This window comes from Equus quagga, chromosome 16 (genome assembly GCF_021613505.1).
Source record: "Equus quagga isolate Etosha38 chromosome 16, UCLA_HA_Equagga_1.0, whole genome shotgun sequence".
Lineage (NCBI taxonomy): Eukaryota > Metazoa > Chordata > Mammalia > Perissodactyla > Equidae > Equus > Equus quagga.
The window spans coordinates 29,925,779-29,938,862 of record NC_060282.1 but is presented as its reverse complement, the minus strand read 5'-3'; the positions used below and the strand labels follow the sequence as shown (position 1 = coordinate 29,938,862).

General features: G+C 40.0%; 2 protein-coding genes across 3 annotated transcripts in view; one reads left to right on the top strand and one right to left on the bottom strand.

Moving 5' to 3' along the window:
• Positions 1-1,911, bottom strand: part of NUDCD1 (NudC domain containing 1) — a 76,598-nt gene extending 74,687 nt beyond the window's left edge. The window contains exon 1 of the mRNA XM_046642156.1: positions 1,704-1,911. Coding sequence (XP_046498112.1) covers positions 1,704-1,821 — 118 coding nt within the window. The 5' untranslated portion in view covers positions 1,822-1,911. The remainder of the gene's footprint in view (positions 1-1,703) is intronic.
• Positions 1,912-2,134: 223 nt separating this feature from the next.
• Positions 2,135-11,601, top strand: ENY2 (ENY2 transcription and export complex 2 subunit). 2 transcript variants are annotated; one of them, XM_046642529.1, is made up of 5 exons: positions 2,135-2,214; positions 3,706-3,782; positions 7,307-7,377; positions 8,743-8,817; positions 11,341-11,601. In XM_046642529.1, the coding sequence occupies exons 2-5, from the start codon at positions 3,715-3,717 to the stop codon at positions 11,415-11,417; spliced, it is 291 nt and encodes a 96-aa protein (XP_046498485.1). In that variant the 5' UTR covers positions 2,135-2,214; positions 3,706-3,714; the 3' UTR covers positions 11,418-11,601. The 2 variants fall into 2 exon arrangements, with proteins under 2 accessions (XP_046498485.1, XP_046498484.1); XM_046642528.1 differs by having other exon boundaries at positions 2,141-2,286.
• Positions 11,602-13,084: the final 1,483 nt, after the last annotated feature.

Genomic DNA, 13,084 nt, shown 5'->3' with positions numbered 1-13,084 from the left:
TTCATTCAAGTTTTTTTTGCAGGGAAAAATTCCCCCTGAGCTAATATGTGTAGCCAATCTTCCTCTTTTCTGTCCCCTCCCCAGAGCTCCAGTATATGATTGTATATCCTAGTTGCAAGGTGTTCCAGTTCTTCTATGTGAGCTGCTGCCACAGCATAGCAAGTGACAGACAGGTGTGGTTTCACCACCGTGAAGCAAACCCAGGCTACAGAAGCAGTGAGCACCCAAGTTTAACCACTAGGCCATCAGGGCTTGCTTTGGGGTGGTTTTTGGTTTTTTTTTTTTGAGGATTATTAGCCCTGAGCTAACTACTGCCAATCCTCCTCTTTTTGCTGAGGAAGACTGGCCCTGAGCTAACATCCACGCCCATCTTCCACTACTTTATATGTGGGACGCCTACCACAGCATGGCTTTTGCCAAGCAGTGCCATGTCCACACCCGGGATCTGAACCCGTGAACCCCAGGCCACTGAGAAGCTGAAGGTGCGAGCTTAACTGCTGTGCCACAGGGCCGGCCCCTGGGGTGGTTTTTTAATGCATTAGCTAACCCGGTGGTACCATTTACTCATACAGGGTGGGAGAGGGTAAGAGAGGGAATGAAAAGAAACATCAAGCTCATTTTCTCTTACCCTGGTCAACTCCTACCTATCCTTTAAAGCTCAAATTAGGTAGCAACTCCTCCAGGAAGCTTTCCCAGTTCCCCCAAGCTGGTTTGGAAAAGATATCGAAGTACTATCATTACGTTTTGTACATATCCCTATCACTGCCTTACTACATTGTTTTACAACTATCTGTTCACACTTTTCTTCCTAAATAGATAATGGCATTTTTATGCCACCGACTGTGTCATATTCATCTTGATATTATCAACATGTAACATAAAATAAGCTCTCAATAGACGTTTCTGAATTTAATAAATGAATTAATAAATATTTGTTTGATACTATAAAACCTATTAACGCTAGATCAGTATTTTTCAAAGTGTGATCCACTGACAACGTGCATCAGAATCAGCAGGAGTGTGTATTAAAAATGTAAATCTCTGGGCTCTTTATCACTAACGAAAGTGTCATTCTTTACGTTGTAAAAGCAAGGATGAATATTCTGGGCAGTTACAGATAAAACAAATAGTAGAAGCGTGGGTACTAAGTCGACCTTTCTTCAAAATTTTCTAGAGCTGTAATCCACAACAAAGTCCTTAGTCTGATAGCACTTAGGTAATCGAAAATGCTCTAAACTACACCGGAGGTTCTAAGACAAGGGTCTCGGCCAGAGGAAACAGGAGCTAGGGGCCCTTCAAAGAGGCGTGGCTTCTCAACGCACAAGTTTACAGAGGATGCTCCAGAAGGAAAGCACGTCCTGAGCTTTCTCCGCAGCAGGGGCCAGGCCGGGGACGCACAGGCGGCTGGAGCCCAAGCAGGACCCGCGTGCCGGACGGACCTCGGAGCCGGGCGGCCGGGCCGAAAGCCACCCAGGGTCCCGCCACGGAAGAGCCGCGCGAAGGCGGCCCCCACGGGGTTCCGGAATGGACATCCTTTCACAGAGACGGCCACCCTAGGTCCACCCCAGCCCGACGGGCTGTGAGGAGGGCCCCGGTCGCCTTGCTTGCCCGAGTCAGAACTGAAGAAAATGAGGGAAGGGTCGGGCCGAGGGCAGCCGAAAGGGGAAAGGAACCGAGTGCGAAGGGGCGCCGCCGCTTCCCACCTGCGTCAAGCTCCAGCTGGTAACAGGGCAGAGGCTCGAGGGAGAGCTTGTAACCCTCGAAACGAGGATCCAACAGAGGTCTCTTGACTCGCAGGGAGCAATTAGCGGCCACGTCCATCGTCTTCCAGGGTCCTAGCGTGAGAATTAATAAAGCTCTTGTTGAAAGGTCCGCGCTTCACTCGTAGTATTGAAGCAAGGAGGCGGCGTGGTTCCCATCCCAGAAAACACTGCGGTGCAGAATGCCGTCTGGGAAATGTAGTGCCCATAAGAAAGTTGATTCTGTTGCACGCTGGGCTATGTAGTTTTCCGGGGACCTTAACGCCCCAGCGACAGCAGGGTCTGGACTCTCTTACCCAGAGGGCTAAGCGGCCAGGAGGCGGCCCGCGCTGGTTAAATTCTCACATTATAGGCAGGGTGGCAAGACCCCGCCCCGGAAATGCGTGTTCTAGCTTTCTGTGTGCTTAGGTGCCCGAGCTACTGAGGGTCTAGGTCCGGGCAGCCGAAGAGTGTGGTAGGTAACGGTCGTCAGCGCAAGGGTCATTTCGTCGCTGGGAAGGGACGGCCCTCGCCCGCGGTGATGGTGGTGAGCTATGCCCGTGGTCCTCAGGGCCGGGACCCGGGCCCAGCCCAGGCTCCTTTCGATGTGCTGTCTTTCGTTAGCTTCCCCGACCCGCGCTCGCGGGCCTGTAGGGCTCTCCGACAGGGCGTGCTACCGGAGTTGGCCTGAAGCCAGTCCTCGCTTTGTTTTCTGGCTCCTCCCCTCCCGCCTCTCCCGCTGTCTCCGCCCTATTCTATTTGCCAAAAGAATGTCTGAACTGGGAGGGATCCCCTAACGCCCTTGTTTTACCAGTGAGAAAACTGAGGCCTTTAAGAATTGACTGGTCCAAGGTCACTATCCCTATTTTAGGGGCCAAGGCGAGATCAAGTTCAATGTTCTAGGAATTGTACTGGCTAGACCTTAGAATTATTTTGAAAATGTTAGCCTCCAACTACAAAACCAAACATTTCCTAGTGTTGTCTCAACCCTTCCTTCTTCTTGTTCCACTCACAAAAAGAAAAAAAAATGTTTTTCAACTCTGAAAACTCGTTGCCAGTCTTGAGTTTTCCTGTAGGGGAGATAGGAGAGGACAAAAGTAGTCTCAAGTTAGTGACAGCTTAGGTGGAGTAACGTTAGGTTATTCCGAGTTTTGCAACCTAACCTTCTTCTCCTTTCTACACTATTTTGGTTTGGGCTATCTGTTTTTACTGAAAATTGAGAATTTTCTAAGTTCGGAATTGTTTTTGAGTTGTTTTCCCCTTATCGCACCAGCAAGCTTTGGTAAAGAGCCTGCACACACACTCTTACAGCTAGTTTGGCAGTTGTAATTCTGGCTACGTGCCAGTGAAAAGTAGTCAAGTAAAGCCTTCAGGCCTTACCTGGAAATTTCATTTTTCACCAACAGCGCTTAATCTTTTATTGATGTTTAGGTTATATGGCTCCCTCAAAATTTTGAAGGCCCTCAAGGTGCAGAAATGATTAACAGACAGTTATAATGTGCTGTTAAAGTGTTTTGGGGCTTCTGGGTTCAAAGTACCTGAGTTCAAATTCTGCCTTCACTGCTTTTTATCTCGGTGCCTCAGTTTCCTCATCTGTAAAATACAAAGTATGTTAGTAATACTTACATAAAAGAATAAGATCTGGGAATTAAATGAGGTGAAAAACCAATGTGTTAGCCCAGTACCAGGCACATATGTGTTTAAGAAATGTTACAATAATTATTGTTACCCAAAGACTCATTAGTAAAGGGTATATGGGGGAAGAAATTGTAAAGTGAGTTCATCAGTATAACTTCTTGGGTACAGTAAATAATATTAAGAGTAGTGACATTGTTAACACAGCGTTGAAATTTATCCCCTTCAGTTGATAGAATGTATGTTAAGTGTGTTGAGAGGCTTGCCTAGAGAATTTAGAAGAAGATGCTTTGTAAGTGTTCTGTATCTGAAAATACATGTTGATGTTCAGGTTAGCAAGATGAACAAAGATGCGCAGATGAGAGCAGCGATTAACCAAAAGTTGATAGAAACTGGAGAAAGAGAACGGTAAGTAATAGATTGTGTTAATTTAACATCTTTAAATTATAGTTACATTATATGTAAGTATCTAAATAGCAAGGAACAAAACTGACGTCAAGGGAAAGAATTCCAGAAGATTGAAGTTATCAAAAGCTTCAATTCCTAATATCTATAAAAGATAGTTAGGTCTGTTCAATATTGTAAGACTTGAAGGACAGTGGGTAATGCAGAAGGATGAACAGGAAATGACTCTCTCAAAGGATATATAGTAGAGAAGAAAAACACCCAAATAACTACAATTAAAGACATGTTACCCAGGTTTTAACGGGGAGACGATGTGATAGAACTAGTTTCGGTTACCGAGCTCTCTTAACCTCAGAGCAGCATGTACTGTTCCTACTCTCTGAAAATTCCTCTTCCTTCCTCTCATCTTTCGCTAATTCTAGCTCATTTTTCAGGTGTTAATGTAAATATCATCTCTTCTAGGTATCATGTTCTCTCATAGCATTTAATCACATTGCATTGTAACCACCTGCTTTGCTAGTTTATATCCTCCAATATAATTGAAGTTCCCTGACAGCGGAAACACCCTTGTATACTGAGCATCCTGGCTAGCATGTAATTGACCAAGTAAATACTTGAAGAATGAACAGGTTTGGACTTACGGAGGAGAAGCTAAGGAATCAAGAAAGGCTTCCAGAACCAGGGTGATAAATTATATGAGAAAATATGTATATATATAAGGAAGAGGAGGGATCTTTCAACTCTACCTGGGCATTAAGGTAATCCATTTACTCAGTACCTCTAGTAAAAGAGGTACTTCAGCTAGGGGAGAAGGATTAGCAGTTCTCCAAGTCAATAAAGGAAGGAGAGAGAAGACAGTCTAGGCAGATGGAACAGAATGTGCAAAATCACAGAGATTTGTTACAACATGATAATGTTCTCAGGAACTGCTGAAATTAAAACTAGGGGGGAAATTGTGAAAGCTGTGTGGCTGCAACAGCAGACTGGAGTGTGGAGCAGGTTTTTCTCACACGGCGGCAGAGCAGAGATTAGCAGTTCCAAATTTACACCCGTCCAGCCCAGACTACCGTCCTCCTAGTAGTTTCACCACAGGGCCTAGCTTGATTACCTTCTTCCTTAGGTAATAGGCCATTTATGATCAGCCTTGCCTATGTCACATTTCCATTGCTCGACCCCTTTCCAAATTTCTTACACTGAGAGTGGTGGAGTGAGTTTTTTTTTCTGTTAGAAAAAGGGCAGGAAAACGGATGGTGGGTTTGCAGAAACATCTGTTGTTGATTTTATCCTTGGGTGGTGGGAGCATTAAAAGATTTTAAGAAAGGGAATAAATAGATGGCATTTGCACTTTAGGAATGTTATGCTGGCAGTGTGGAGGATCGACTTGAAGGGCTAGAGATAAAGGGAAGGAGAATGTGTTAGAAGATTATATTGGGTTAAAAATGAAAAACAGCAAAAATGGAAAGGAGAACTTAATTTTTTTTTAAAAGTGAAAGCAGCAGCCCTCAATATGAGGAATGAGGAAGAAGGCAGCATCTATAGTGGTGCCTTGAGAAACTGAGAGGATAATATTGCCAGTAATGAGTATAGGGGATTATGTGTTGTTTGTGTTTTCATTCACACAGCTTAAAGTTCCTGAATTTCTACCACATGCCATGTCCTGTTAAGGTGCTGAAGATACAGTAAACAAAGTGAAGTCTGTTCTTTCATGGAGCTTACATTCTAATGGGAGGAGACAGACACTAAATCTGTAATATGTCAGATGGTGATGAGTTCTAGAGGAAAAATAAAGCAGAGAATAGTGGGGTGTGTTATTTTGTATAGAGAAAAACAAAAAATGCTTCCATGATAGAAGGATGTGAGGGAAGTGGGGAGACTCCAAGAGCCAAGGTCCTGAGACAAGAGCTTGCCTGGCATTTTGGGAGCACATGGAAGCTAATGAGACTGTGTACATTGAGAGAGGGAGAGAAGAGATGAAGTCAGAGGCAGAGCGGGGTAGTGGGCAGATCTTGAAGGGTCATTCAGGCTGTAGTAAAGACTTGGCATTTTATTCTGAGTAAATTGGGAAGCCACTGGAGGATTCTGAGCAGTAGGGGGAGAGTGAAGCATACGAAAGAAGCAGGAGGACGAGGTAGGAGGCTTTCCTAACAATCCAGTCAAGACACGATGGGGCTTGAACCAGGGTAGTAATGGCAGCGGTGATGAAAAACATTTGGATTGTAGGTATATATTTTAAAACTGGAACCAATAGGATTTGTTCATGGATTGGATGTGTGGTGTTAACAAAGTTGCTGAGTGAAGGATGCTGCCAAGGTTTCTCCCCTGAGGAACCAAAAGAATGGAGTCGCTGTTCTGACAAGGAGAACAGGTTGAGGTGGAAGAGAAGCGAGAGTTGGATTTTGGCCCTGGTAAGATGAAAAGACCTAATTAAATATCAAGATGGAAGTGTCACAGAGTGGATATATAGGAATATGGAAAGAGAAGCAGTGTGCTTTGGGACATGACTGTTTATGCTGAGAAATTAAATGATTTAGGTTGAAGATTGAAAATTTGTAAAGAGTCAGTGTGGCAAAAGGATAAGAAAGTACTGATAAGAAAATACTCTAGGGGCCAGCCCAGTGGCGTAGAGGGTTAAGTTTGCACATTCTGCTTCAGTGGCCCTGGGTTTGCCGGTTCGGATCCCAGGTGCCGACCTACGCACGGCTTGTCAAGCCGTGGTTGTGGCAGGTATCCCATATATAAAGTAGAGGAAGATGAGCACAGATGTTAGCTCAGGGCCAGTCTTCCCCAGCAAAAAGAGGAAGGTTGGTGGCAGATGTTAGCTGAGGGCTGATCTACCTCAAAAAAAAAAAAAAAAACTTGATTGCATCTCTGATGTCATCAGTTGCGATATACAGCTTTTTATTTTTTACCAGTAAGAAACAAGAAAATACTGCCAATTAATTTATAATAGGCATGCCAATTACTGAATTGTTAAAGTGTGGGAAAAAATGGTGCCAGATTCAATGAAATAACATAGTTAATGTATAATTTAGAAGGTTAGTAGGAAAAAGGGAGAAGGAAGTCTATGAGGTTAGAGAGTTAGAGTGGGGGAGTAAGAGAACTAAAGGATAAGAATTTGTAGTCAAAGAATGGAGTTTGGAGATTTCAGAGGTGCAGCTGACCCAAGCTCAACTAATACCCTCGAGAAGTTGTACAAGACCCAGAATATTCCTGTTGGTGGAGGGAAGCAGAACGTGGGTAAGAAGGCCAGAGAGTAGGGAATACTTTCTTGAGAAGTATTGTGCCCCGTCCACTTCATTTAATTTTCCTGATAACGAAAATGAGGCCCAGAGTTTAAATGACTTGCATAAGATCAAAGAACTATTTAGTGATAGACCCAAGATTAGGTCACGGTTAGATTAAAGCTTTGTAACTAGGAGGTGGGGGATATTTAATTGAACAGCTGAACCTTTGCTTCAAACATTCCTGTCTAAGTAAGATATTGTACGTTGTTGTAGTTTAATTTGAAAACACTTCTTTTTCAACAGCCTCAAAGAGTTGCTGCGAGCTAAATTAATTGAATGTGGCTGGAAGGATCAGTTGAAGGCCCACTGTAAAGGTAATCAGTTTCATTTGGAAGATAAGCTAATTCCATTTTTCCCAACTGTGTTGGCTTGGGGTTCATTAGAAAAATTATGGTTAGTATTTTAAGGTATATTGAGTGCTCAGGCGTAACTTAAAAACAAATAGAAAATTGAATCTTTTAGTAACGATTTCCTCCTCTTGGTAATAATATGTAGACCTAATTCCTAAATTTTTAGAAATTTTCTTTGTATTTCTCTTAAAACAAGTGAGGTGAGATTTTCTCTGCCTTCAAAGTATGGAATCCCACCTTTTTCAGTGATCTTCCTCAAAGTGAAACATGAGTTATTCCTAATATGTTTTCATTTAAAACAAATTGAGCACTTTATGATTGGCAGACTTAAAGGAATTGTATCTCCTAACAGTGTTATTTTGAAAAATTCATCTATAAAAGCTCTTAGAGAATTGCAGTTATTTTTAAAAATGTAGAATGGAAGCTTGTTAAATGCTGGGTACTGATTCCACAGATAGATTATACATGTCACTAAGACAAGCCTCCTCACTTTCTGGCTCACCTTTTAGTATGATGGCATTGTGATTATTTTTAATGAATTCCCATTGTGTTTTAATGGTTTCTATAAATAATAATGATAATAGAGACTATTTATAACATTACCCCTAAGAAGGCAAAGTGGCAAATTAGTAAAAGCATAGACTTTGAGGTAATACAGACCTTCACTGATAAAAGACTAGAGCTGGATTTTAACTCATGTTTGGATGGATTAGTTAATCTTTAAGCTTCAGTTGCCTCACCTGTGAAGTGGGAGAAATGCCCACCCATTAGATTATTGTGACTATTAAATGATGTCAATCGTTCAGCACATGATGGGGCTCCAGTGCATGTTAACTGCTTTCCCCTCTTCTCTGTCTTTTGGCCTGGCCTAGAGAAGAGAAAGGAGCAAAAGAGTTGTTCTATATTTTAATTTTGGGCTATGAGATTACAAGTTAGACTCAAATAATAGCTTTTTCCCCCCTCCATACATTTAAGAGCTGGTATGATGATAGTCAAATAAGATCTGTGTGGTTACAAGTTTCAAGCTTTTACAAATGTTAGATTTGAAATCACAGTTCAAATTTATTCTTAGTGTTATAATTATTTGTTAAGTTACAGGTTATTTAGCTGAGAGATGAACAGGATTTTATGTTTTTGATCTGGTGAATACTTAATGTGTAAGGATGAACTAAATCTTCATAGAAAAGAAAAAAAGAAGTGTCCTCTTTTTTTTTTGTTTTAAAGACCAGTCTGCACTCTAAAAACATGATCTTAACCCTTCCTCTATGAAAATCTTTCTTACAGATAATGATTTTAAATGATATGATTTGTTTTTTGCTTTTGCATAAGAGGTAATTAAAGAAAAAGGACTAGAACACGTTACTGTTGATGACTTGGTGGCTGAAATCACACCAAAAGGCAGAGGTAAGGGATACAAATTGTGTGAAAGGAAACGTGGGCTAAAGACATGATTTTTTTTTTCTTGCTAGTTCAGCTTTTCTTTCTTTTTACAAGGAAGAGCACTTTTCCAGAATTGAGTATTTGCATTTCCTCCTGTGGAAAAAGTGATAATTGCCTACCTGCATTTCTAGAATGGTCTTGAGTAACAAATGAGATAAAAAGTATAAAATGTTTTTGCACTCTAAAACAGTAGACAAATGTAAGTTGATATGGTTAAGACAGGTAATTTTTAAGATACGGTATTTTGTGGAGGCAAATATCATCTGAAGCTAGGATTTATAAACTTTATCAGGTACGACATGACTCCACTTAAATTTTTAATAATTCAGAGTGTACTCCAGCCCCTGAGCCATTGCTCTGCTGTCTCTTCTCTTATTAAAAATAAACACAGCTCTGTCTTCTTGAATGTCTAATTAAGAATTTGATAGCTCCATATCTTCATGTTCAAGGTAGTCCCTATTTAAGACCCACACTACAACCACCTTCTTAATTTCTCTCTTTAATGCGTTGTTTACAGAAGGCAAAGGAAGGAGAGGAAATATTATGTTAACACTGGTGATGTGTCATAAATATTAAATCAGGAACTACATCATATTGTTAGATGTAGCTACGTTATTTTCATTTGTTTTGAGAAAGTTTTTTTTGGTAGTTGAAGTGGAAGCAGGTAAATTAGGTGACCTATTAGGTGTTTTCTCACAGAGAAATAGTAAAACGAATTAAGCATGAAAAGTAAGTAAGTTTGAAAATTATTACTAGAGAATACTAATTCCCCAGACTACTACTGCTGGGCAGGAGCTGCAGAATCCCATAGTTCTTTCCATCCATCTCTTTAGGCCTGGCTGCAGCTAAAAAACACGACTTTTTCATCAAGCATGTCTCAGGGAAAGAAAAAAACCAAGAGTATTGATTGTTCCCCCATCAATTTATATTTTAAAATAATTTTCTCTAATTTCTTTTTCTATTTTTCTTCTGCAATTTGCGCTTAATCTGCTAACATTCAGGAACTGGTTATGTTGGGTGGAAGTTGTCTTTGCTTGTCCTCGGACATTTCACTCCCTTATAGCCCCCCTGCTAGAGAATGAGCAAGTAAAGAGAAGTAAAAATAAATATTTTCTTTTATGTTTTCAGTCTTCTTTTTATTGTCAAGGGAAGTATTTTATTTTTTTTAAATAACATACAGTAAAATTGACCTTTTTTAGTGTGTAGTTCTGTGAATTTTATGAGCATGGTATAGATTCATGTAATCACCACCCCCAAAAAACTCCCACACGCTGCCTCTTGACAGTCACACCCTATCCCTCACACCCAGGCAGCTGATCTGTTCTTGATCACCATAATTTTGATTGAAAGTATGTTTATTACACATATGGATCACATTTCCAGTTGACTTGAATTAATAATGTCTTTATTTCTAGGCGGGCTTAAACGAAACAATTTATAAATAGAAGTATCTATCTTATTTGATTTGTGTGCTTATATGTGGAATTCTTTATAGAAATATTGAATGTATCTGAAGTTTTTCATTTCCTCTGGATACAAGCAAATAACATTAGAAGTTTTAGTGAATTCTCCATTATCCTTATTTATTAGTAGCCAGAAGAGGAAAAACAATAGTGTAGATTTGTTTATTGGCATTTAATGTTAATTAAAATTTCAGGAAGTCGGTTTCCTTTTTTTTTCGTTTTTAGTTTAATACTCTAGATAACACAGTCGTATGGTTAAGAATTCAAAAAGTAAAAATATAGCATAACTACTGTTGCAGTGTTTGCATCTTTGCTGAGTCAGTTTATTTATTGAGTGCATTTGTTTCGATAAAATACTGCCAAATTACCTTCTCAAAAATGTGCCAATTTATACTCCCACCAGCTAATGGGAGAGTGCCAGTTCTCCCTCAGTCTTGCCAACATTGTGTTATTGACCTTCTGATGTTAGCCAGTCTGATTGATTAAACATGCTGTCTGAGTGTGGTTTTAATTTTTGTTTCTCCTGGGTTAAGCCCCTCTTATGTTAAAAAACTATGTGGTTCTCCTTTTCTTCACCTCCTTTGCACATTTTTCTGTTAGCCTGCTGATCTTTTTCTTTTCAATTTGAAAAAATTGTGTAGGAGAGAGATTAGCCTGTTTCTCCCCAATTTTATCTTCTGACTTTGTTTATGGTGATTTTGGCCAAGCTTAAGTGGTTGTTTTTAAATCCAATTTATCAATCTCTTACAGCCTGTTTTTAAAAAGGCCTTTTCTACTCCTAGTTTAAAGGGTTTCCCATGTTTTCTCATCAATGTGCAATGTATTTAGGTATTGGGTAGTTCGTTAAAATAATAAACTACAAATATACTTTATTATTTCAGATATCTTTACCTATTTTTTATTGAAGCATGAGGATTATTTATAAAATTTTGTTACTAGTAACCCTGAATAAGATATCAAATCTCACATTGACATATATTAATTGGAATCTTCTTACTCTTATATTTTTGTTTTTATATTTCAGCCCTGGTCCCTGACAGTGTAAAGAAGGAGCTCCTACAAAGAATAAGAACATTCCTTGCTCAGCATGCCAGCCTTTAAGATTGAATTAGATTGTGTTGTTTTGTGGTTTTATTTCTGAAAGTAACACTTGCCATAAATTAGGAATCAATTTCCCAAAATAAAATCCTTTTTTGTATGATGGTATACAGTTTTCAGTAATGATGTATACATTGTATTGATTTTTTCCCTAAATGTGTTATTTTAATAAATATCTCATGAATGAGTTTGAAGTTTCCTTGGATTTTGGAATAAATGGGACTTTTTAAATAATTCACGTTTGTTGAGAGAGAAAGTCAGAATTAATGTAGTTTTACGTGTGCAAATGTCTGTGCTATAACTGAGGAGAAGTAAGCATCCTCTTCTGATTGTCTGGATGTGGTGTTTTCCTCTTTTGAATCAGTATAATATTTTATAATACATGTCGCTCCTTGTACTACAGTTGTCTTATTTCTTATTTGTTATAAACTGAGGGTTAGGACTGGGTCTTACTCATCTTTATGTGCCTTCCTTATTCCTCAAAGAATTTACCATCCTATTGGAAGAGAGAACATTTGCAAACTGGCTCCATACCAAGCTCCTCTCACATATTCTACTCATCTGAACTTTGAAAGCAGAAACTAAATTGCATCCTCACATACTAAGGTCAAGAAAGAACTTAATGGGAAATAATCTCAACCCATAGCTTTACTCTGACATCAAGATTGCCAAATCCAATGGACTCTAGTCTGTTCTTATGTGACCTCCGCTGGAAAATGAGATTGTTGACCATCCTGCCACTTGGAACTTTCTTGCCATTCCTCACACTGTGTCTTCCTACCACTGGAAGTTCCTTCTGTTTCTTGTGAAGTACCTTTTGCTGTATGGGACTTTAAATAACGGTGTTTGTAGGGCTCCCTCCTGGACCCTCTGTCTGACAAATGATAACACTTTCCTGGGCAAATCCCAGGAAACTTGGGCCAGACCATGACTTCAAATACTAACAGGTTTATAAATGGTAAATTAGACCTCCAAACCAGACTTCAACCCAGCCTCCAGACCATGTGCCCAACTGCTATGGATCAGCTTCCTTGGATGTTACATAAACACTTCAAACTGACCATACCTAAAATAGTGATTTTCTTTCTTCTAGTAACTACCCCTACTGTGTTCCTTATCTCTGTGAGTGGTACCTCCCAGCCATACAGATTGCCCAGGGAGCTTGTTAAAATACTGATTCTGAGCGTAAGGGATATGGCACAAGATTTCTGACAAGCTGCCAGTCAATGCTCACACTGCTAATGCAGGACGCCTATTAATCGTAGCAAGGCTGTGAATTGTCCACTCCTTGCCCTCTTAACTGCCTTAGTTCAAGCCAGATTAGTTCAGTAGGCTCCTAATATTTCCTTGCTCTGTTGTTCCAGGCCACCTCCAATATCTCTTCCACACTATTGCCTAAGTGACCTTACTAAAATTCAAGCCTGGTCATTTTATTCCCCTACTCAGAATTTCTCAATGGCTCTTCATAGTTTTCAGAGTAAAATTCAAGCTCAACCATAGCATCTAGGCCCTGCGTGATCTGACATTATTTCTCTAGTTAAAAAGTCCCTAAAAGTATCAAGTTTTTTCATCTCTTAATACCTTTGAAAATCCATCAAGCTAGGAAGCCCTTCTGCTTAATCTCATTCTTTCTTGTCCTAAAATTCAGCTTGCATTTTTAAAACATTCTG

Excerpts from the sequence above, each read along its gene's own strand:
- ENY2 (XM_046642528.1), top strand. Across the intron at positions 3,783-7,306 it reads GAAACTGGAGAAAGAGAACG|CCTCAAAGAGTTGCTGCGAG; the intron begins GTAAGTAATAGA and ends CTTTTTCAACAG. Across the intron at positions 7,378-8,742 it reads GTTGAAGGCCCACTGTAAAG|AGGTAATTAAAGAAAAAGGA; the intron begins GTAATCAGTTTC and ends CTTTTGCATAAG.